The sequence below is a fragment of the Neofelis nebulosa genome, chromosome 11, assembly GCF_028018385.1.
Source record: "Neofelis nebulosa isolate mNeoNeb1 chromosome 11, mNeoNeb1.pri, whole genome shotgun sequence".
NCBI lineage: Eukaryota > Metazoa > Chordata > Mammalia > Carnivora > Felidae > Neofelis > Neofelis nebulosa.
The window spans coordinates 27,659,992-27,683,976 of NC_080792.1; the positions used below are offsets into that span (position 1 = coordinate 27,659,992).

Sequence of the window (23,985 nt, forward strand, 5' to 3'; positions counted from 1 at the left end):
ACAACAACAAAAACCCCAAGGTTGACATATAAATTAGTGAATAAAAATAAGGTGCGTATACATTTTTTAAGTTTTTATGTGATTCCAATTAGTTAATATACAGTGTAATGTTAGTTTCAGGTGGACAATATAGTAATTCAGCACTTCCATACATCACAAGTGCACTCTTAATCCCCATCACCTGTTTAACCCATCCCCCCAGCCACCTCTCCTCTGGTGACCATCCGTTTGTTCTCTGAAGTTAAGAGTCTGTTTCTTGATTTGCCTTCCCCCCCCCCACCCCGCCCCACCCCACCCCTGCCGCCACCTTTCCCTTTCTCTTTGCTCATTTGTTTTGTTTTGGTTTCCACATATAAGTGAAATCACATGGTATTTGTCTTTCTCTGACTTATTTTTCTGACTTACATTATACCCTCCAGCTCCATCCACATCATTGTAAATGGCAAGATTTCATTCTTTTTTATGGCTGAGTAATATTCCAGTGTGTGTGTGTGTGTGTGTGTGTGTGTGTGTGTGTACACATACATACACATACCACATCTTGATCCATTCATCAGTCGATGGACACCGGGCTGCTTCCATATCTTCGCTATTGTACGTGATGCTGCTATAAACGTTGGGGTGCAGTAAAGTGCGTATATTTTTTTAAATTTTTTTTTATGTTTATTTATTTTTGAGACAGAGAGAGAGCATGAACGGGGGAGGGTCAGAGAGCGAGGGAGACATAGAATCCGAAACAGGCTCCAGGCTCTGAGCTGTCAGCACAGAGCCCGATGCGGGGCTCGAACTCACAGACTGCGAGATCATGACCCGAGCCGAAGTCGGTCGCCCAACCAACTGAGCCACCCAGGCGCCCCAAGTGCGTATATTTTTAAATAAACTAGGTTTAGACTGATAGGTGGAAAACGACAACATATTAACCAAGTTGGCTACAACAAAAGTGTTTTAAAGGTGCCTCACGAGGCAGTGTGGAGACCTGAGTCGTGGAACGGATGGCTCTTCAGAAACAGCATCGGCCTGTGCTTTCTGGGGAGGGGCAGTCGTGGAAAAGGAGAGAGGCAGCTATAACCCTCAGGGTCGGGCTGGGCAGCCGGCATGCTTCTTGGCTCACGAAGCCTGCTCACCTGAAAACTCCCACGAGGGATCGGTGACAACCCCTGTAATTTGAGCAAGCGAGTTATTAGGAAAAACATGGAGGAGGTCGGTCCATCTGAAATCAGCACTGGTAACTGAAGGCCCGGCTGCCGCCCAGCACGACGTGTCACCGAACAGCAGCTACAATGGGAGCATCCGAGGGTCTGAGAGCCTCATCTAATTCATCCTGTCGCCCTCACCCTGCAGGTTCTGATGACACTAATAGGTGACATTCACTGTAGCTTCAAAGCCCGTTTACATATATTCTCTTACTTAACCACCCAGCACCAGAGAATGATGTACCACATGTTATGGAAAGAAAGATGCCTTACAATTTATGATGGTCATTCTCTACCTTAGCTACATACTTGAAACAAACTGGAGGGGAGTTAAAAATCTGTGATGGCCACGCCGCACCCCAGGCTAGTCGGAACTCAGGGGCTAGGAGCCAGGCAGAGTGGTAGCCGCGTGGAGAGCTGCTCTCTGCTCTAACAGTAACTGGGCCTTGGCCTGTGTGAGGGGTGGAAAGGGCCTCTGGCTTCTGGACAAGCTCTGCCTCACTGCCCAGGAACGGCTGGCCCCGCAGAGGGAGGCACATGGAGCCTGAGGCCGGAGGGCACGAGGCAAGCAGCTTTGAAGGGCTTTCTGGTGAACGGAGACTTACTTAATGAAGCAGGAACTCAGCCTGCTGTCCAGCTGCCCCAAATTATCTGAATTTAGAAAAGAACACACGATTACGACAAGTGCTGTGTTTTATTTTAGGTCCGGCAAACCCAAAACCATGGGTAGAAGGAGAAAAAGTAGAGACCCCGTTCAGAGTGTACCTCCTCCAAGAATTCGGGAGATTCGTCATTTGTCTCCCTGTCAAGGATCATTTCACGATTCAGAGTAGCTGTCTCTCTTTTATAAGCTGTCTCCACTGTTTACCAAATGGCGGTGCATGTTTTGGTCTATTCCTGGACTTTCGATTCTGTTCTTTTAGTAATCTATTCATTCAAGTATCACTACCATACTGTTTTGGGGTTTTTTTCCCAAATGTTTATGCATTTTTGGGAGAGAGTGAGAGTGGGGGAGGGGCAGAGAGAGAGGGAGAGAGGATCTGAAGCGGGCTCTGCACTGACAGCGGAGAGCCCGATGTGGGGCTCGAACTCCCAAACTGCGAGTTCATCACCTGAGCTGAAGTTGATACTCAACCAACTGAGCCACCCAGGTGGCCCCCCCACCATACTGTTTTCATTATGGAGCGTTTGTAATGCATCGTAATATCTGGTCACACCCTCGTACTGTGCTGCTTTTTTTTTCAGAACGGGAGAAAAAAGTTTAATCCAAGTCACAAGTTTATCTACTCTAGATTTCATCTTTCATGTCCATGGTTTGCTCCTGGTCCCTCTTCTCTTTCCTTCATCTTTGGTGAAACTTTGTTTCAAATGACATCTCCTAAGTAGAGGAAGAGGTGGAATGGGGGTGGGGCCCTGGGAGCACGTGTTTTGAAGAAGGGCCTAAAAATCGCTGATTTCTGTACTTAACGCTGCACGACAATCTGCTAGAAATGCAAAGCAGTTCTGAACAACTGTCATTAGTATCATTTTTATATTGACAACTCGTTAAATTTTTTTTCTCTTCTCCCTGTGTAAACACTCCAATCCATTGACTATTAATCGTATTCTCTTAGCTGATGTCTCCATCTCTCTTTCCTGCACACACACACACACACACACACACACACACATTTCAGGGCACAGACCCAGATCTTGCCCCATACCCCTCAGGAATAGTGCTGGGTATGGCATGATTCTAGGGCAACATGCCCGAAAGACCTTCTTCATCTCGTTATTAATGCTTCTCATTTCTTTTACGAGAGAAAAATCTTTTCATGGCCTAAAAGAAACTGGCAAGCATTCTTGTGAATAAGCTTTGCTTTCAAGCACGTATGATTTTTTTTTTTTTTTTCTCTTTTGGACAGCTACCAAGCAAAAAGATGAGAAAACCACGGAGGCCACCTAGGGTGGCAAGGTCATAGGAAAGGGAGGGTGGGTATACAGAAGACTCCCAGGACTTCACAGTTTTGTTGTGATCTCGCGTCATTATTTTTCTACCCGCATGTGTACAGAGAGAACCGTGGAGCCAGAAAGGTAGGGTTCAGCCTGGAATTATGAGACTTTCATTTTTCCTTGTTGGTAAACTGGCCTGTTCAGCTATCATTCTACCGTATGCAAGGTGCTGTGGAGAATACAGAGATTTAAAACCTCACGGTCTTTATGATTTCTTGGAGAAATAGGCAACAACCTCACAGAAATACACGCAAAAGGCAAATGTGCTGAAAGGTAACACAGGTGAAAATCTGTATGACCTTGGGTATGACGATGACTTTTTACCTACAACCTCGAAGGCGTAATCCACGAAAGAAGTAGTTGACAAGCTGCACTTAATTAAAATGGAAAACTCCTGCTCTGCAAAAGACATTGTAAAGAAAAGGAGGAGACGAGACACAGACAGGGATGAAATATTTGCAAAAGACATCTCTGATAAAGGATCGTTACTCTAAATATACAAAGACCTCTTAAAACTCAACAAGAAGAAAACAACTCGATTTAAAAATGGGCAAAAGGCCTCATCAGAGGAGACATACGGATGGCAAGTAAACATACGAAAAGATGCTCCAGATCATATGTCATGATGGAACTGCAAATTAAAACAACCTATTAGAATGGCCCAAATCCAAAACACTAACAACACCAAATGGCGGCGAGGATGTAGAACAAGAAGAAGTCTCATTCATTGCTGGCACAGCCGTGCTGGAACACAGTTTGGCAACTTCTTACAAAATTAAACATCCTCTTACCAGATGATCCAGGAATCATGCTTCTTGGTATTTACCCAGAGGAGCCCAAAACTTGTGTCCACACGAAAACCTGCACACAGATGTTTATAGCAGCTTTAGTTATAATTGCCGAAACTTGGAATCAATAGAGATGCGGAAGGATAAACTGTGCACATCCAGACAATGGAATGTTTACTCAGCGCTGACAAGAAACGAGTTACCGTGCCATGAAAAGACACGGAGGAAACGTAGATGCACGTTACTAAGTGAAAAAAAGCCAATCTGAAAAGGCTACCTCCTGTGTGGTTCCAACTCTATGACATTCTGGAAAAGGCAAAAGTATGGAGACAGTAGAAAGACCAGGGGTTGGTAAGGATAGGGGTGAGGGAGGAGACATAAATAGGTAGGGCACAGGAATTTTAGGGCAGTGAGACTACGCTGTATGATACTCTAAGGGTGGACACATGTCATTATACATTTGTCCCAAACCATCTACTGGACAACACCATGTGAACTGTGGCATGAACTATGGACTGGATGATAATGATGTGCCTGTGCAGGGACAGGGACACACTTCCCTGCTCCGGGAGGGGATGTTGATGGTGGAGGAGGCTGTACATGTGGGGAGGGGGTAGGCGGGGGGTACATGGCAACTTTCTGTACTTTCTGCTCAATTTAGCTGTGAGCCTAAAACTGCCAGCTGAAAAATACAGTTGTGTTTGTCGTTGGTTGATTTTTAAAGGCAGTGTCCTCAAACACTGTGAACCTCATCGGCTTAACAAAACTGCATGGAAATGCCAACTATCAACAGTTGCCTCCAAACAAAGGAATTCCTGGTTAAGAAAACATGAGTCCCAGACCTAACTGTAATACCTGAAATTGTGAAACTGACAGAAGAAAACAGGGAGAACATCTTTAAGCTCTTGTTAGGTGGAGAGTTTTTAGTCAACACCCTAAACACTCACTAGGAAAAAAGATACACTGAACTTCATTAAAATAAAGTTCTGGACAGATGGCCCATGGAGAAGAATTCCAAGTAATTTATACTCTACCCTAAGAGATGTGGGGCATAACTCTCCACTAAGTATGGCTGTACTTACTGACTTCTTTCCAAAGGGTCTAGTATGGAGGGGGTGGGGGGGAGTAACTTCGCAGTGGAGAAGGCTGACCAACACTACCTCAGCCAGGTGACCAAGGTCAAAATCAACAGTGATTAGTTATGTTGATGATATGTGCTCTTGACACGATATGATGAAAATGGCACTTTACCTCCGTGGTCTTCTTGCCAAAAACCAATGAGCTCAGTCCAATCACAAGAAAAACAGCAGATGAACCCCACTGAAGGGCATTCTACAAAACGCCCGAGCAGTACTCCTCAAAACTGTCATCACAAACAAGGAAAGTCCGAGAAACTGTCACAGCCCAGAGGAGCCTAAGGACACTTGACAACTAAATGTAATATGGCATTCGGGATGGGATCCTAGAGCAGAAGAGGGATTTTAGGTAAAAGCTAAGGACATATTAATAAATGCTAGACTCTAGTTAGTAACACCATATCAATGTTGGTTCATTAATTGTGACCATAATTAGTGCACCACACTAATGTAATCTGTTCACCATAGGGGAAACTGAGTGTGGGCTATAGAGGAAGTCTCTGCCCTACCTTTGCAATGTTTCTTTAAATCTAAAGCTTTTCTGGGGCGCCTGGGTGGCAATTTTGGTTAAGCTTCCGGCTCAGGTCATGACCTCATGGTTCGTGAGTTCGAGCCCCACGTTGGGCTCTGTGCTGACAGCTCAGAGCCTGGAGCCTGCTTTGGATTCTGTCTCTCTCTCTCTCTCTCTCTGCCCCTCCCCTGCTCACACTCTGTCTCTCTGTCTCTCAAAAATAATAAACGAACATTAATAAACATTTTAATCTAAAGCCGTTCTAAGAATAGTTTATTCTTAAAATGCTATTTATAATATCAGAAAAAATAATTAGGAAGAAATTTAACAAAAGACATGGGAGGCCTTTATGCTGAAAACTACAGAACATAGCTGCAACTCAAGGTATGAATACGTGGAGAGGTATTCTATGTTCATAGATTGGAAGACATAATTTGGTCCAGATGTCATATTGTTAAGATGATATCCCAATTATCATCCCATTAGGCTTTTTGCAGAAACTGATAAGCTTATCCTTAAATGTACATGAAATTACAGAAGGACCTAGAATAAGAAAAACAGTCTTAAAGATTGAAGTTGGAAAATTTATACTGCCAGATTTCAAGATATATAAAATTATAATAGGTAAGACAATATGGTATTGGCATATGGATAACTAAATAGATAAATGGAATAGAATATCAAATCTGGAAGTAAACCCATATAGTATAACTTTCTTTTTAACAGAAACACTAAATGAATTTAACAGGCGAAAAGAATGTCTTCTCTGTAAATGGTGTTGGAATACTGAATGTCCTTATGGAGCAGAAGTGGACCTTGACCTCTGCCTCATGCCATGCCGAAAAATGAATTTGAAGTAGGCCATAAATTTAAGTGCAGAAGGTGAACCTGTAAAGCTTCTATAGAAAACATTCTTAGAACACAAAAGTCTCTAATCACAACAAAAAAATGGATAGATTGGACGTCATTAAAATTAAAAATTTCTACTAATCAAAAACAACATTAAGAATTGAAAACACAGACCGAACTCCAGGAGGAAATATTTACAGGCCACTTATATCTGACAAAGAATGTGTACCCAGAATATATTTTGAAAGCCTCCTACAAATCAATAATAAAAGACAACAGTATAATGAAAAGAACCAAAGACCTATGTAGGTTCTTCATAAAGGAAGATATAAAAAAGGCTAATAAGCATATGAAAAAACTATCCATTTTTCTTCCTCTTCCTCCTACTCCTCCTACACCTTCTTTAGCCATTGGTACCAGATAAGTGTGTGTGTGCGTGGGGTGGGGGGGAACGAGGGTAGAATCGTTCACTCAGTGTATTAGAGTTCTCCGGAGAAACACAACCAGTCGGCTGTGTGTGTGTGCGTATAAAGAGAGAGAGTGTGTTTAAGGAATAGATTCTCGTGGTGGTGGGGGTTGGTGAGTCCTAAGTTTGCAGGGCAGGCCGGCAGGCTGGAGATCCAGGGAAGAGACCTAGATGCAGTTCTAGTCTAAAGGCAGTCCAGAAGCAGAATTTCCTCTTCCTCGGGGAAGGTGGATCTTTTTTCTCCTAGGGCCTTCAACTGATTGAATGAGGCCCACCCGTATTATGAAGAGTAATCTGCTTTATTCAAAGCCTACTGATTTAAATGTTAATCTCATCTAAAAAACACCTTCACTGAAATATGTAGAATAGTGTTCAACCAAATACCGGGTACTGGCCCCAAGCAAGTGGACCCATAAAACTGACCATCACATTCAGCCAAGAGCAACGGAACATAACTTCCCTAGGTATGCCCATTGGTGATACAGCAAGGAAGCCGCTATCTCACCATCGCCATCTGACAGGCGTGGCAGCTTGCACACACAGAGGAGGAAGCCATGAACTCACCCTGCAGGTAGGCATGAAGGAGTGTGAGAAAGCTTTTCAGGGGTCATGACAACTGAACTGAGTCTTGAAGGTTTGTTGCTGTGTTCTGAGCTCCTGGAACAGTGCTTGGCACATAGCGGGTGCTCCATAAATATTTGTGAATGAGGTTGGAAGCTGTAGAAAGAGACGTAGAGTAGGACAGTGATAATCTTTGCCTGGCTAAAGAGTTGACTGCAGTGGAGAGTGCCTGGTGGGTTGTTGTTGTTGTTGTTGTTGTTTTGAAGTCTATTTATCTATTTTAAGAGAGAGTTGGTGGTGGGGTGGGGGGCGGGGCGGGTAGAGACTCCCAAGCAGGCTCCACACTGTAAGTGTAGAGCCCAATGCGGGGCTTGAATTCACAAACCGCGAGATCATGACCTGAGCCGAAATCACGAGTTGGACGCCTAACCAGCTGAGGCACCCAGGCGCCCCTGATGGGTTCTAAACAGTATGGCAGTGTGGAGAACAGACTAGAGGCTGGGGGGAAGTTGGAAGGGGACAGTCCAGAGTCTATTACATTAGACCAGGCACAACATATTATGAATAGGCAGTTGACTAAGGCATTGACAGGCCTAATTGGTGAGGGATGGAGAAGAGAGAGATTTAGGGGCCAGGACTGAATGCTGGAGAGGCTCCGGGCATGGACCCAGCTCAGGAAGGACCCTCACACGTTCTTATTTTACAGATGAGGAGCCTGAGACCCAGAGAGGGGATGCAACTTGCCCATGGTCACACAGCATGCTGACAGAATGTATTAGGCCAGAACCCAGGTCCTATCTCTGGTCAGGTGCTCCTTCCATGCCAGGTGGCCTGTGTCCTGCTCTCTCTTGCTCCCCTAGCCCACCTCGCCCGCAGGAAAGTTTCCAATGTCATCCCGGCCTCTGCAGTGGGAGGTGAGTCCCCAGGCCTCCTCGCTCAGCACTGCCTCCGCCTGCAGAAAAGGCCATGGTGCCGCTGATGGGCTGGAGAGTCCGGGGGATGGTGATGGGGCAGCGGTCACCCGAGGCTTCTTCTGGGCACAGTCCTTACCCTGGAGCAGCTGCCTGTGATGCATGGCTGAGGCTGACCCTGAGAGGTTGTTATTTTAGGTAATTCACGTTGGAGGGAGGAAGTGACTGAAGAAAATGTGAAAATGAGTAGCTATTGCAAGATGTGTGTGATAAGTGAAACGGGGAACATAAAGACAGACGAAGAGGCACCTCTGTTATTTTTGCTCCTTTTTATAGCAATCTGTAAGGCAGACTTCTCACACTGAGTAGGAACCCTTAGCCCCTGAGCAGTTTCCTGGCCCCAGCCCTCATCAGCCCCGATGGGAGCGGTGGAGGACGGTGGATGCGGCTGGGGCCGCGAGAACCCGCGTGAGCCCCCAGAGCAGCACCCCAATCCCACCCCCTCCCGGCAGGGCGGGAACCAAGGTTTTGTGCAGGAGGGGTTGGTGGCCCCCCTGCATCTATTGAAGGGTGGGGCTACCTCCGTCAGCCCCTAAACCCAGGGGCGTGTGCACTCGGCCTGCTCCTGATAAGCAGCCAGGAACTCGAAGGGGACGTTTCCAGAAGAATATGGACACGGTCCCCTCAATGTGGGGAATACTGACATTCTCTCCCATGTCATTTTGCCTCTTTGCAGAGGTGGGTGGTGCGCCTGGTGCCCTCGGGCCACTGTGAAGTCAGGACAGGGACTGGCACAAGTGTCAGGGGGGGGCTGAGGGAGCCAAAGGATGCCGAGCTTTCTTCGGGGGGAATCGCTCTCTGTTCTGAGGCCCGTCAGCTGCTGGGGGGACCACTGCCCCTGCAGCATCCCGAGGCGGCCTGCTTGGGGCCTCTGACCTCCCCTGGGAGTCTCCTTTGGAGTGAAGCATGGATGCTGTGGTTAAAGACACAGTTTCTAGATGAAACGGGTAGTTGTTAGGGCCTCTCATCGGTTCATTCCTGTTGATTGTAGGATTCAGGGGAAAGAGAAGGTCTGCTCCGGCCAGGGCAACGGTCACCTCTGGTTACAGCTAGAGCTGCTTCAGAGGAACGACAAGGATATCTAAACAGGGGAGAGGGAAGGAGGAAGGGAGCCAAGGGTGGGAGGAGTGTTTCAGGAAAGTGACTGAATTCTTGGAATAACTGCCATGAGGCATGCAAAAGAGAGGAAAAAAGGCCTTGTCCAGGAGTGTGGGGGGCTCAGCTGGGCTAGAAGCCACAGCCTACAGAGGTGTGTGTCAGCATGATTGTGTTATTTTCTCCAGCAGCAGGCCAGCCTGGAAACAGAAGTAGATGGTGAAGTCGTCACTGGCTGTGGATTGGCCAGGGAGGTACAGTGGTAGGACCGTCCTCCCTCCTTTTCCCTCTTATTTGGGACAGGAGGTAAGCAGTGACTAGGTGAGCTTATGTGACTGGGTTCAAGCTGATGGGATGGGAGAGGAAGGTGTTGGATGGGGAGGCTCTCCTTCTCCATTGTGCTGTCTGGAATGGAGACGCCGTGGCTGGAGCTCTAACGGCCATCTTGGACAAGGAGACAATGTGCTTAAAAAACAACAACAACAAAAAACAGCAAGAGAAGAGGAGCACAGGTCCCTGAGGCACTTAGACCTACCATCCCACCTGTGTGCTAACTACTCCTGGATTTCTTTTATGTGAGAGAGAAAATACACTAATGATTTTAAGAACTGTTATTTGGGGTTTTCTATGATATACCATTGAAACTAATCCTAATAGAAACAGACCAAGCATGAGGAAATTGTGGGTAATTATAAGAATGTCAGTAAAGGGATCAACCGTGGGGTCTTAACGGAGCAGGAAAGGACAAGAAGCCGGGGGTGGCTGATACACTGGAGAATGGGGACTCCGGCCCTTGGCACACTAGCACAGCAGAGTAGGCTACTGTGGGCAGATCTTTAAGAATGAAAACCCAAGGGGCACCTGGGTGGCTAAGTCGGTTAAGTGTCCATCTTCAGCTCAGGTCATGATCTTGTGGTTTGTGACTTTGAGCCCCGCGTTGAGTTCCATGGCGACAGCTCCAAGCTTGGAGCCAGCTTCCGATTCTGTGTCTCCCTCTCTCTCTGCCCCTTCCCCACTCGCACTCTGTCTCTGTCTCTGTCTCTCTCTCTCTCTCTTTCAAGTAAACATTAAATTTTTTAAAAAATTTCTTTAAAAAAAAAAAAAAAGAATGGACAACCAGGGGCTCCTGGGTGACTCAGTCGATTAAGCATCTGACTTTGGCTTGGGTCATGATCTCACGGTTCATGAGTTCAAGCCCCACATCAGGCTCTGTGCTGACAGCTCAGAGCCTAGAGTCTGCTTTGGATTCTGTGTCTAACCTCTCTCTCTGCCCCTCCTCTGCTCGTTCTCTCTCTCTCTGTCTCTCTCTCTCTCAAAAAGAAATAAACATCAAAAAAATTTTTTTTAATTGAAAACGGGAAGTTGTGGTTAGAAAGTGGAATTTCTGATTTTATGGTTTCAGAGCTGGCTTGACAAGTTGTGGTCACAGTAAGCACTAACATTGCCTGAACGCTTCCTATGCAGCTGACTGCCTTTTTAAGTAGGTGATAGTGGGCTCAATCTCAGTCCCTAGCATAACTCTGGAAGGGAGTTTCTTTTATTAACCTATTTCATAAAGAAAGAAACTGAGGCTCAGAGAGGCCAAGAAACTTCTCCAAGGGAGCAAAACGTAACTGGCTGGGTCAACATTAGAACGCAGGAAGCGTGACCCCAGAGCCCAAGCTCTCGGCCACGCCGCTCTTGTGCCTGGCCCACGCTGGGGCCACCGTGCAAGTGCAGAGAGGTGGAGGCCCGTGAGGCTGGCTGCTGGTTGCATCCTCCGGATGGCCACCCAAACCCTCAGCCTGGTGGCCGGCGGCGAGGCAGAGGGGAAGGCAGCCAGCCCCAGTGCCAGACACTGAGTTTACAGACCAGGCTGAGAAGAGGGTGGGACCTTGTGATGAGAGCCTTGAAAGGGTGTGAAGGGCTCAGTCGGGGCCACCCAGGAGCAGACTGACCCTGCCTTGGGCCCTGTGGTTCCGTGGCACCGGAGAGAACATGAGAATCGAGGGAACCAGCACCCTGCAGAGTGACATTAACACAGAAGCTGAAGGGTGGGCTCTAGGACCTGATGGCCTGGGTCCGGATCCCATCTGCTCCTCTTACTAGCTCTGTCACCTTGGATGGCGCATCTGTGCCCTCCTGTGTACCGGCAGGCTTGAGAATAGCTCCTCCCCTTCATCTACCGTCACTCAAGGGAGATTAAATGACTTACCGGCAGGGAAATACCACGAGCAGTGCCCAGCACACGGCATGTGCCTGTGCTGTTGACTTTGCTGTTCCACAGTCTCTGCGGAGAGCTGGTGAGGAGCTGTGACAGGACGGGGCCAGATGAGGAGAGGCTTCTAGAGTGGACAAGGAGAAGCCACAGGGCTTGGCCAGCTGCCTCCAGGGGAGGCTCTCATCCTTGTCCTCTGTATGTCACTTTGGACACATCCCTAGGCCTCCTCTCCTAGGGTTACTTGCTTGTCAGTCTTACATCTCTAATATAAGGAAAGACCTGGCGCCTTCTAAATAAATGCCTCAACACCTTAGGGAGGGGAGAGGAATGTTCCTCTGAACCCCCCAACCATTTGTAGCCAGGTATCACCCAGCGCCTGCCCCAGGGTCATTATCCGAGTCGTGTTTGTTGGGTAATGGCACGAATCACCCCAGCGTTGCCAGCACGGCCGGGATGGGGCCTGACTTTGGTTCACTGTCCTTGTCTTCCCGCCAGGTGCCCTGTTTGCCAGCTCTAGGCCCCGCCCCTGTCCTGGCTGCAGACGCTGCCTTGACCCTGACTGCCCCACACTCTGTCTGGTCCTGGAGGGTCCCACGCGCTCTTGGCACGGCCAGCCATTTACTCCTTCATGTCTGTGGTTATTATTAGGCACCCCTGGAACTCACTCCTGCTGAGGCAGTTTTTATTAGCAGGTGCCGTAAGGTTGGCATTTGTGTGTCTGTTTAGGAAACCTTCTGGCGAGGCTGAGACAAGTATGCGGGTGACGGGGAATCTTTTGAAGAACCAGGCACCTCCGGGCCAGACAAGCCTCTGGGTGGCTGTGGGCCCGGAGGCACGTGCGATCTGCCTCCCTGGTCTCAGCTCCTCTGGGTCGCAAGGGCTGCGGCTCTAGGTCATGTGCCGGCCCAGACTCAGAGCTCCGAGTCTAGCCTTCGCTGTGTCGCCGACCCACTATGCAGCGCCGGGCAAGTCATTTGGCCTCAGTGTGCCTCTTGGCACTAATCTGTGAAATAGAAATAACGAGTGTTGCCTCACAGGGCCCAACAAAAAGAATAAAAATGAAAACGCAGTGATGGTCACATGGGCCACCATGCACGCAGTGCCCGGCATACTGCAGTACTGTGGTCTGACCCACCGGCCAGTGCTTGGGTAGGTATTAGAGGGATTCCACCTCTTGCTTGGATTCACAAAATTGTTGATCAGAGGACCTAAGATCTAGATCTTGGTAAATGTGGCTCCAAAAGTCATGCTATTGCCACTGTGCTGGAAGGCAAAACTGCCCCAACATATCACTACCACCACCACCTGCTCCCCGGGTTTTTGAGAGGCTGGGGGAGTGAGGCAAGCAGAAGAGAAGACAAGGATAGGACAGAGTTGAGAAGGAAAGAACCGGACAGGGCACATGAGACTGAGGGGAGCACCAGGCGGGTTCTGGGGACCGGCAGTTTCCTCCTTTCCTTTTTCTTAGTGGTAGTGACACGGGTGTCTTCACTTTGTGATAATCCGTGGAGCTGTGTGCCACGATTTGCGTACTTTTCTGTCCATATGTTAGACTTCTTAAAAAGGTCAAAAAGAAAATAGGAACCTTGTAGCATATAGTTATTGAGAACAAATGTATTTTTAAAGTTCATACACGATTACTTATGCAGCTCTAATCTGCATCTATTCAAATGACATTAAAAGTTATGTTGAAGAATCTGGAGATACTCTGGTAAAATTCTCTGGACCAATGTATAGATCCCAGAACTGAAATTCTGGGAATTGTTGTCCCCTCCTCGTGGCTGACTGGTTCCTGACATGGAACCCACCACTGGTCACGGGTCCCCCCTCCCTGGATCTTCAAAGACTTTTTTGAATGGAGCCACTCTCCCAGCCTCGCGTCGTTTACCTCTGAATATCTGTTATGTCACAGGAAAAAAAAAATGTGTATATGAAGCTTTGTTACTTGAGGGATTTCTGTACCGGATTGTAACTCATACTCCTCCCCGCCCTGTCATGTGAAAGACACGATGACTTTCCTTGTCTTCCTTGGACCTTGCGGTTCACCATGGAGCTGATGGGAGCCGAGGCTTAGGCTGGTCCAAAACTGGGAAGCCTCACCACCACTGGGTCACTCACCACCCTGAAAAATGCCATTAACTGCTTCAAAATTAGGCCCTATGTGAAAGCTGAATGGATAACCCAAGTCTAGTGATTTTAGGGGATCAGGGAGTCTCCCAATGACCTCTTTCATGTTCATGGTGTCTGAAATTCCATCTTTATTTGTTAATTCATAAAAGTATACATCTATGAGAATTCCTACTTAAATACAAAATGATTCTAGGTGGGGGAACCATATTATAGTGCCTCTCACATTAGCATGAAGTAATTTGTCTTAGAAGTAGAAACTGAGTTAGAGATTGTAGAGATGAATGGGCCCTTGAGGGATCATTTAGCTCACCGGTTTTCAAACTATGCTTTGGCAAAGCCCCTGCACTGCCATTCAGGCCGAGAAGCGCAGGAAGGAAGGATGGAGGGAAGGATGCACGGAGGCACGGAGCACCGTTTTTGCTTTGAAGCTAGGTTTCCACGCTGGAGAAAGTTTTAGAAAAGCCACAACTGTCTTTTATTTTATAGGTTCAAAGTCCATGGTTACCAATAGGTTAATCTAGCCTAAATTTAGGTGGCTAGTTAGTGTTACAGCCAGATCTAGAATTCAGGTTTCTGACCCTTAAGGCTGTGCTGTCCCACCGTTTCACACTTCCTTATGTTAGTTTCAGATGAGTGTTAAGGAGATGGGACAGTGAGACTTGAGATGGGTAAGTTTCGGTAGGAGGAGAGTGGAGGGGGCGGATCCGGGTCTGGTGGATGCTGTTATGGGCAGCAGACATTTCTGGGCTTTTGGAGTAGTCAGTGCTGACGGGGGAAGAGGGAGGCTGCTGATGACACCTGACCACCTTCAGAGACATGTTGAGACTCAACATCTGTGAAATCTCTATCTCTGGCCATTGTAAATAATGCTGTTTATCTTAGAGTTGTACAGCTTTATAGCTTACAACATGCTTTTACATTTTTATACTTAATCTCCACAAACTCCTACTTTGAGGGCTAGATACCATGTTTTCCAGTTTACATGTGAGGACGCCAGTGGGTTAGAGAAGGCAGGTGTCTTTCCTGAGCTCCTAGGGCTGTGACCTGAAGCATGTCTCCTCTGACTCCCCATCCTGAGCTCCTTCCTGCCATCCTGCAGCCCCCTCCCACCACCATGCTGGCAGCTGCTTTCTCCAGCATGTCACAGCCTTTGCAGCCAAACACCAAGTCATTCAGACATAAACATAATCTGTTTCCACACTTGTCATTTGGCTGACCTGTTGCCTGGCTTCTTTCTTTTACTAATAGCTTGGTGATTATAGTCAGAGATGCTAGCTAGCATCAGTGAACGCTCTTCATAGTTCTGAAACAACATTTTTGGGACATCAGAAGGGCACATCTCCTCACTGTCTTGTTTGTCATCAACACTACTCAATCACAGCGACAGTGCTCCATCAAAAGGAGGAAAGGAAACATAAGTGGAAAAAAATGGTGCTCTTGATGGTGCACGTGGGGGCTGACTCTCCAACATCATTCCATCTCCATCTGTGTAAGCAGCCATATGGTTTCTGGAATTGACCCTGGCTCCTGGGGAGGGTTCTCAGTAGACTAAACCAAGTAGGAGAATAGCATCCCCTCATCAGTGATTGGCTCAGGGACCTAGTGTAAGCCAATCAGCATATGGCATCCCTCTGGTGATTATTACTGGTCTAGGTTGGAGGGGTTTCTTCTCTCTCTCTTTCCTACTATCTTCCCAGTTACTGACGGCAGCTATCGTATGACCATGAGGACACTCTTACAAAGAAGCCTATTCTTTAGATGGCAGAGTAGAGGATAGGAAGAATCTGGGTTCTAAAAATATTGTTTAGGGGCGCCTGGGTGGCGCAGTCGGTTAAGTGTCCGACTTCAGCCAGGTCGCGATCTCGCGGTCCGTGAGTTCGAGCCCCGCGTCAGGCTCTGGGCTGATGGCTCGGAGCCTGGAGCCTGTTTCCGATTCTGTGTCTCCCTCTCTCTCTGCCCCTCCCCCGTTCATGCTCTGTCTCTCTCTGTCCCAAAAATAAATAAAAAACGTTGAAAAAAAAATATTTAAAAAAAAAATAAAAATATTGTTTACCCCCAATTGTGGATCCTTGCCCCACCTCCAGTTTTTCTGGTATGTGGGATAATAAATTTCTCTGTGGCCTTTGTTACTTTGGTCAAAAGATTTTAACTAACACAATGACCTCTAGGACACAAGAATTTATTGTCGCCAGAAGTGAGATAGAGTCTCACCAAGCAACCCATCTATGTGTTCAGTAGTCCCTGGTGACCAGGGGCATGTATTTAGGGAGCAGATGGTCAAAGTGAGAGGGCACTTTATGCATGGAAATGTCATCCTAGGATCTCCAGGCTGTACTTCAAGGGTAATTGAGTCTGTGCAAACGTGTTGATGGTGGGTGACAGATTAACATGTTATAATTAACAGGCCTTTGTAGACATAATGCCTGAACATGGGGGGATGGCTTCCACAGCGACTCCTTAGTTCAGTGGGTAGGACTTTTTGCATGGGGCTCTGCAAATCACATAGTATGGACCCGGGGCAGCAAACTGTAGCCTGTGACCAACTCCGGTCACACTCGTTTTTTCTATTTTTTTTTTTTTTTAGCGTTTATTTATTTTTGAGACAGAGAGAGACAGAGCATGAACGGGGGAGGGTCAGAGAGAGAGGGAGACACAGAATCTGAAACAGGCTCCAGGCTCTGAGCTGTCAGCACAGAGCCCGACGCGGGGCTCGAACTCACGGACCGCGAGATCGTGACCTGAGCCAAAGTCGGCCGCTTAACCGACTAAGCCACCCAGGCGCCCCTCATTTGTTTCTATATCGTTGATACGTTCACACTACAACAGCAGAGTCATGTGCAGAAGAAACTGTATGGCCCACAAAACCTACAGAATTTACTGTCTGGTCCTTTCAGAAAAAGTTTCCTGACCCCTGGCATACACACTGTCTGCTTGGCCTATGAGTAGTGGCAAACCCACAACACTGCTGGGCTAGGACTCTCACACTGGTGACCACACTTGTGTGAACGATGATCTGTTTCCAGGGTGTTCAGGCAGACTCCATCAACTCTGTTGTTTTTCCAGTATAAGTACTGACATCGTTGGCTGATGAGAAATTTCCTTTAAAACAAATCCTATTTCCACTAACTCCTACTTATAATATCGGGTATATATTTCTCTAGAAAACCACTCCCCGTTCGACTGCACTGAAAACATCTGAGGATGTGGTCAAGGCGATGGTCACCTGTGGGTTTCTTTACCTTGCTCTGAGTGCAGTTCTCATAGGACATCACCTTTATTACAGGCACAGATGATCCTTCGGGTTAAGCTTCTCTCCATCAGGAACACTAGGATATAAATGGAAGCTATCAGAGCCTTTCCCAAAGGCAGGGTTTCAAAGGGAGGAGGAAGAGAGCGTTTCTGCACCAGGAATCTGTGGAGCAGAGGGAACCCCAGAAAGTGGCAAAAAGAGTGGCCTAGAGACCAGCTCTGCGACTGCAGCGTGTGCAGTGGACGGGCGCTGACCACGCCTACCCGATTTCCATGACTACCAAACGGGTAGGATGAAAAAGCGCTGAGTACAGAGACAGCTTTCATGAGGCAGTAATCCTGTGCCTCTACCCTCTGCCGGCTCCCCTGCAAGGGGGCAGAGAATTCCTTCTCAAGTCGGTACCAGTACCGCAATGAGACAGAAATGGTGGGACAGCCTGCCCAGGGCGGGTACATGAGCCTGCGGCAGCGGGGAGGGGTCTGATGGCAGCCGGGGAAAAGAGAGGCTGTCACGTCCATGCCTTTTCAGGCGTTTCTCCCTCAAACTGCTCTCTACAAACCGGGAGGCTGGATTTAGCTGACATGCAAATCGGATCATGTTATTCCCGTTCTTAAAGTCTTGCAATAGTTCCACCGATAAAATCCCAACTCCCATGCTGTGGCTCCTGCCCACTCACCCGGCCTCACCTCTCCAGCCACACTGAGCGGACCGTGTCCCCCACTGCCAGGCTTTGTCCACATTGCTCCTCTTGCCCTACTCCTTGGCTCATCATCCTTCCGCCTCACAATTCACAGCAAGCACCACCTCTTTTGGACCCCTTCTTTGCCTTTCCTCCCGCTCCTCCACACCCCACCCTGCCACCCCAGTTGGGTTAGAGGCATACTCCTACTAAGGGCTCTGTCTTCTTCACTGCCACATATATGCCTTCAAGGGCACAGACTGTGAATTACTGATTCTTATTTCCCTGGCACATCACGTGATACCACATTGTGGACACTCCCACCACATCCACTGAAAGCCTGGAGCTTTTAGAACCTTGGACAGACGTGAAATGACACACACTTTGCTGTGGCCATGGCGTTGGGATTGGGAATCTCCTCTGGTGTTTTAGAAATGGATGATCAGGGGCTCCTGGATGACTCAGTTAAGCGTCCGACTTCAGCTCAGGTCATGATCTCTCGGTTTGTGAGCTCGAGCCCCGTGTCAGGCTCTGTGCTCACAGCTCAGAGCCTGGAGCCTGCTTTGAGTCTCTGTCTCCCTCTCTCTCTGCCCCCCCACCCATAAAATAAACTTAAAAAAAAATTAGTAATGGATGATCATAGTGGGGCACTCACCCCTTTTTGCTTTTCAGGTGTCTAAGGAACACTAAACATTTCTAAGCAGCTGTATTCACAGGGCATCCTCTTGAAATTTTAGTATTCTACAGACCCCCAAGGTGTCGAGGAGCCTGCACTGGACTGGAAGTGGAAAACATTGTCTCAGCTGAATTTGTCAGAGCTCCTCAAAGGGTGGAACCTGAGTCCAGTGTTTCTACCCCAGGGCTTGGCCTTTAAGGTGAGCAAAGAAGATACCGTGTCTTCTAAACGCGCTCGGAGTGACCTCATTATAAATAGGATAGCTGTTTCCGGCTACCTGTGGGAGCGTGACATTCCCAAGAGGGGAATGGGTCTTTCTGCTCTGCGATCCAGGAGCCATTGTGGGTTAATAACAAGAAGCATGTCTCCACCTGTGGAGACAAACTGGGTAAATCGGGGCAGGTGCCAGAGAGGAATCCCCGGGAGGTGGTGCTAAGACCAGAGGAAGTGCCCTCTCAGGCTGGAGACGCGAAGGCCAAAACGTGACTTCATAGCCTTGTGCAAGTTATTTCGAAGACCCCCGTACTTTGTGAGGGAACTCAACAAGGGGGTTTAAATTATAGTTCTATTCTGTAATAATAACCTACCGAGAGCAAGATGGAAGAAGTGGGATCCGGTGTCTGCATTTGGATCACGCGATGGCAAGCCCCGTCTCTCTAGAGTATGAGGTTATCACTGGGCATTTCTGCTCAGCGGCTGCAAGACACCTTCATCACAGACAAAGTGTCCCCAAACCAGGAATCAGCCTCTTGGAGCCTGTCTTGTTCACACAAATATAAAGAGGCACAAGAACAGCGTGTACTTATCACAAACTCCTTGAACACATGGTTGGAATGTCACTTACATAATCTGGCAGGCTGTGGTTGTGCCGTTACGGTACACACCGCGGCTTCCTTAAACCAGGAGGAATCTCTAAGGTCTTTTTTAAAAAGGAATCTTTTCATTTTCTATGGGAGACGATGCTCACAGCATGAGTAATGCCCATCAGTTATCAGTAATTTAGCAGATTGTGCCAGTGTTGACATTTGTTCTTGGCTTAATTGTGCGTGCGTGTGTGTTTTCAACAATGATGCAGCTGTCCCCGTTCCTGGCAATTAGGATATAAAAATGGTGTTTGCTGAATCTGGCATGGCGATCAGCTATCCATGTGTTTACTCTTTTGTTTGCGAGGCCTTCTGAGTGTTTGCTGCAATTCCACAACCAGAATATAAATTCGGCTTAAAATGGAACCTGGATCCATATTAATAGCCGCAACAGGGGCTGCAGACGTCCGTGTTTCGTGATCTTTGCTCTCTGACTCCACCGTCTATGCTTGTGTTTGTGTGTACATTAAAGGTAATTCCCGACTTGATATAAAGATGGTGAGATCTTAGGCACCGTTAGGATTAGAAGAGCCATGTCGTCAGAGGCGCACTGGACGACTGCTGATCTCCTTGCCGGCTATCAAGTGGCCAAAGTCAGCATCAGCCTTCACTGCTGATCCCTGCAGGTGACGGGGCCGTTGAGAAGAGCCAGTACCCAGGGTTAAGTAGTTACTTTCTCTTGACTATTTTGGCTCTTGGCTCAGTGTTTTTTGCTTTTTGGGTTTTGTTTTTGGTTTGGGTTTTTTGCTGTTAGATTAGCTAGTTAATGCTATTGTCAGCTAGGGTGGGGCCCAATTGCTATTAGGTCATGGCAGGTTGGAATAATATACCTATGAAAAAAAAATAACCTGGCCCTTCAGGAAGCCGTTTGCCAATAATCACTAAAGTGGAACCTTCTGTGATCTAGCAATTTCACTTCTGAATAGTGATACCCAGTAGATATGCATGCATATAGTCACAAAAAGCATACACTGGAAAATTCCTGGAGACAGCTATCCAGGGGTCCGTCCACAGTAGAACAGATAAGTAAGCCATGCTCCAGTCCAGCCATGACATTCTCTACAGAAATAAGATGGAACCAACTAGAAGTGTATCCACAAACTAAATGAGAGCACACAAAGTACTTGCTTTCTAACACCGTGAAACAAGAGAACACAAACTTAGTGGCTGAAAACAACACACTTACCAGCTCACAGCTGTGTGGGTCTTAAATCTGGCTTCTCAGCAGAGGGCCTCACAGGCTGGGGCTCAGACCGTCTTCCTAATTTTCATTCAGGTTGTTGGCAGAACTCAGGGTCTTTTTTTGTGATCCGAGGACTGAGGTCCCCCATTTCCTTGGGGCCTGTCAGCCGGGAGGCATTCTCAGCTCTCAGAGGCCGCCCGTACCTCCTGTCATGCGGACTCCTCTGTTCGCAAAGCCAACGATGAAGAACTTCCCTCGCGTCCATCTGTCTCATACTTCAAAGCTCTTTCGCCAGGAAGAGCTTAGTCCCTTTTAAGGGCTCATGTGATCAGGCCCACTGAGAATAGTCTCCCCTATCTTGAAGCCAACTGATTTGGGCATTAATGACATCACAAAATCTCTTCACAGCAGCACCTAGATTCACGTTTGATTGAGTAACTGGGAGAAAGTGTGAATTAGGAGAGGATGAGGAATCTCCGGGGGCATCTTAGAATTCTGCCCACCACGCCCGACAACATGGATGAATCTTCTAGCCAACGGCGAGCGGGAGAAGTCAGACACGAAAGAATATATAATGTATGATTCTATTTGTAGAAAATGCAAGAATAGGACCTACTGATCTTTGGGGTTAAAAGTCAGAATAGTGGTGGCTCTTGAGTACATTGTAACTGGAAAAGAGCAGAAGAGGGGTCTTGTGGGGGGGGGCGGCGATAACATTTTTGTTTCTTGATCTGTGTGCTGCTTACACGGGTGTGTTCAGCTCGTGAAATCTCAGCAAGCTGTGCATTTTTAGCATCGTTTAGATTTCTTATTTTAAAATAGATTCATTTTGTTTTTCCAAGGAACTGTGCATTAAAAGACAACTATCAGAGCGGGTACCTGATAGGGGTGGGGAACAAGCAGAAGAAAGGAAACAAGAGGGTCTTGCCTGGAGTGGTGATGGTGCCTTACGAGCTGCACAGGTGAGGACCAACCAAGTGGAACGTTCGTACTCTATCAGCTTGGACGGGGGCGCAGGACCCTCTGCCTCATATGTGTGGCCTAGTGCAAAGCAAAGTGCAGGGTCTCCTAGTTCAAAAATTATTAAGAAGTTAAAGACGGCAAGAATGGAGCGTTGGGTGAGGGGTGAGGCGGTGGGGGAGGCCCTGGTCTGCCTCCCAGGAAGCCTGTGTGGGAGAAAATGTCACATCTCCCATTCCAAAGACTTCCTGCTAGATGAGCTACTTTGGGCATCTAGAGCTTGGATCCTTTGGACTGTAAAGTGGGTTAGCTAGAGGCTGGGAGGCGCTGATTCAATTGATACGCGCAAGAGCAAGCACTTGTAAGACACCAAATAAATACAGGTGCGATTATAATAATGGGCCATCTAAATGGTTATGCGTTATTTCTTTAATCGGTTAAAAAGCCTACCTATGACCTCATAGCTAAATATCTGGTACATAAACTCTTTACAGAGAGCACAGGGTCCGCTTCCACCTTGTAAATTAACACGCATTCCAAGTTATTGACGAATCCCCGATCACGAGATTTACCCCCGTGTTCCTTGCTCTTTCCGGCTGGAAGAACGAAGTAGCAAAGGGTAAGGCCGGAGCAGGGGAGTCCGCACACTTCATCAAAGTTCTATTTGCTGGCTGCGATTGGAGTCAGTCTCGTCGAGAGCTGAGTCCTTGCCCTGACTCCAGAACCTCCCTAGCGACTAGAGGGCCCTGAGAAGCGGCGCCCTGAAATCATCCAGCGAGGTGAACGCCGCTGGCACGTGACACCCCAGGCCTCGAGAGACTGCGGTGTCAGGATGGCAGGGCTGTCGCCCAGCCCACAGGGCGGGGTGTGATTGGGAAAAGAGCACATTTAGGGGCTTGGATTTCTGAAGAGGCACAACTCTGGCATTGCATTTCTGTTTATTTTCCCTGGCGTGCACTCTGAAGCACAGACCTTTCCAGACTTACTGACTTACTAAAGCTTCTGGCGACCGTGGTACCCTAAGGCGGCTGCCTGCCTGACCTAGGCTTTACGAGCGGTTCTAAGGATGAGACAGGGTCCCTGTGTCTTGGTAACAACAAGGTCTTTGACGACCGGCCGCGGGCTGCAGCCTGGGGGTGGGGCGGGAGGGGGGGAGGGAGGAGGCCTGTGGCCGGGGTGTAGAGCCTCGGAATTTTCTCCCGGCAGGAGCTGAGTGCCCGGAGCGCAGGCGGCAGCCCCGCAGGCCATCAGCATGCAGGAACCGCGCGCGCCGTCCTTGAAGGGCTGCCCGCTGACCTTGCTCCGCTTTCTCCGGAGAAATCTCCCGGGCGCGAGGACGCGGCCACCGCGGTGACTCAGTGCCCCTGCGCGCCGCAAGCAAATGCTCCCTTCCAGCATGCCCAGCTCCGCCGCGGCTTCCCCTTCCTGCCCTCTTTTTTAATTCCACGATTCAAACCCGGCGTTTTCCGCTCCACCCCTCCCCCTCTCCACCGCCCTCCCGTCATTCGCCAGACTGTCCGGGTGTTTTGTCCCCCACCTCCCATCTGCAGAACCGAAGGCCAACCTTCGCGCTCCCTCGCTGCGGGCCGGGAGTCGGACGGGGCCCGCCGGGGCAGGGAGCCGCGCTGGGCGGCCGCTACCCGAGCCCGGCGGGAGGGGGCGGTGCGCCGCGCTCCTGGGTGCCCGGGCGGACGGCGCGCGGGCCCCGCTCCCCATTGGTCGTCACCTCGGCGGGAGGGGCCGCCCCGGGCCCGGGGCACCTGGAGTCGCCTCTCCGCAGGGAAATCGGCGGCTGCCCGGCACGGGCGTCCAGAGGTAAAGGCGTCCGGAGGGAAGGCCCGGGGCTGCGGCCGAGCTCTCCGGGGCCAGCCCTGCCCTGCCCGCCGCCCTGGCGCCGGCCACGCTCGGATGCCCCCTGTGCCCGCCCCGCCGGGCGGAAACTTTGCCTGGCCAAGTCCCCTGCCCGCCTAACAGCGCCGAGAGGCTCCCGGTCGGCGGCGCGCCCTCCGGGGCCGCGAAGCCCCGCGCGTGATTGCGGGGCCCGCCAGGCGCCCGGCGCCCGCCGCGCCCCGCCGTGCGCGAGCGGCCGCCAGGATGCGCTACGCCGACCCCTCGGCGAACCGGGATTTGTTGGGGAACCGAACTTTACTCTTCATCTTCATCTGCGCCTTCGCCTTGGTGACCTTGCTGCAACAGATCTTGTATGGCAGAAACTACATCAAGAGGTAAGAAAGTCTGAGCGCGGGCGGGGGGGTGCACGGAGCCCGCGGGCGAACCCCCGGGTGGCGGCCACAGAGTCGGCCCGGGTGTCCCCGGGCTGAGTGACCGTGGCTCCGCACTTGGCTTCCAGCACTGCCGCGTTAGGTTTGGGTCGTGGCTCTCCGAAGCGCATCTCATCTCCCAGGGGGAGGAGAGCGCCTGCCCAGCGTGGGCCAGAGGGGTGCGACAACTTTGTTCTCTTGTGACAATGGGGGGCAGGTTG

The 23,985-nt window shown here is 49.1% G+C and overlaps 1 protein-coding gene and 2 long non-coding RNA genes across 11 annotated transcripts in view; 2 read left to right on the top strand and 1 right to left on the bottom strand.

Annotated features, from left to right (window-relative positions):
* Positions 1 to 895: 895 nt before the first annotated feature.
* On the bottom strand, positions 896 to 22,646 carry LOC131490128 (uncharacterized). 5 transcript variants are annotated; one of them, XR_009250959.1, is made up of 7 exons: positions 20,547 to 22,646; positions 20,331 to 20,419; positions 19,085 to 19,253; positions 18,477 to 18,599; positions 17,132 to 17,218; positions 7,500 to 7,652; positions 896 to 1,157 (listed from the first exon to the last, which is right to left on the bottom strand). It is a non-coding gene; the product is annotated as an uncharacterized LOC131490128 (long non-coding RNA). The 5 variants fall into 5 exon arrangements; XR_009250956.1 differs by lacking the exon at positions 20,331 to 20,419 and having other exon boundaries at positions 19,085 to 19,257; XR_009250960.1 differs by lacking the exons at positions 896 to 1,157; positions 7,500 to 7,652; positions 20,331 to 20,419 and adding exons at positions 9,898 to 10,006; positions 11,757 to 11,886 and having other exon boundaries at positions 19,085 to 19,257.
* Positions 9,522 to 10,176, top strand: LOC131490130 (uncharacterized). The gene is made up of 2 exons (XR_009250962.1): positions 9,522 to 9,774; positions 9,869 to 10,176. It is a non-coding gene; the product is annotated as an uncharacterized LOC131490130 (long non-coding RNA).
* Positions 22,647 to 23,226: 580 nt separating the features above from the next.
* Positions 23,227 to 23,985, top strand: part of ST8SIA5 (ST8 alpha-N-acetyl-neuraminide alpha-2,8-sialyltransferase 5) — a 55,487-nt gene continuing 54,728 nt past the window's right edge. The window contains exon 1 of one of the 5 annotated variants that reach the window (XM_058692201.1): positions 23,227 to 23,728. In XM_058692201.1, coding sequence (XP_058548184.1) covers positions 23,598 to 23,728 — 131 coding nt within the window. In that variant the 5' untranslated portion in view covers positions 23,227 to 23,597. The remainder of the gene's footprint in view (positions 23,729 to 23,985) is intronic. The other 4 variants (XM_058692203.1, XM_058692200.1, XM_058692202.1 and 1 more) reach the window with 4 other exon arrangements.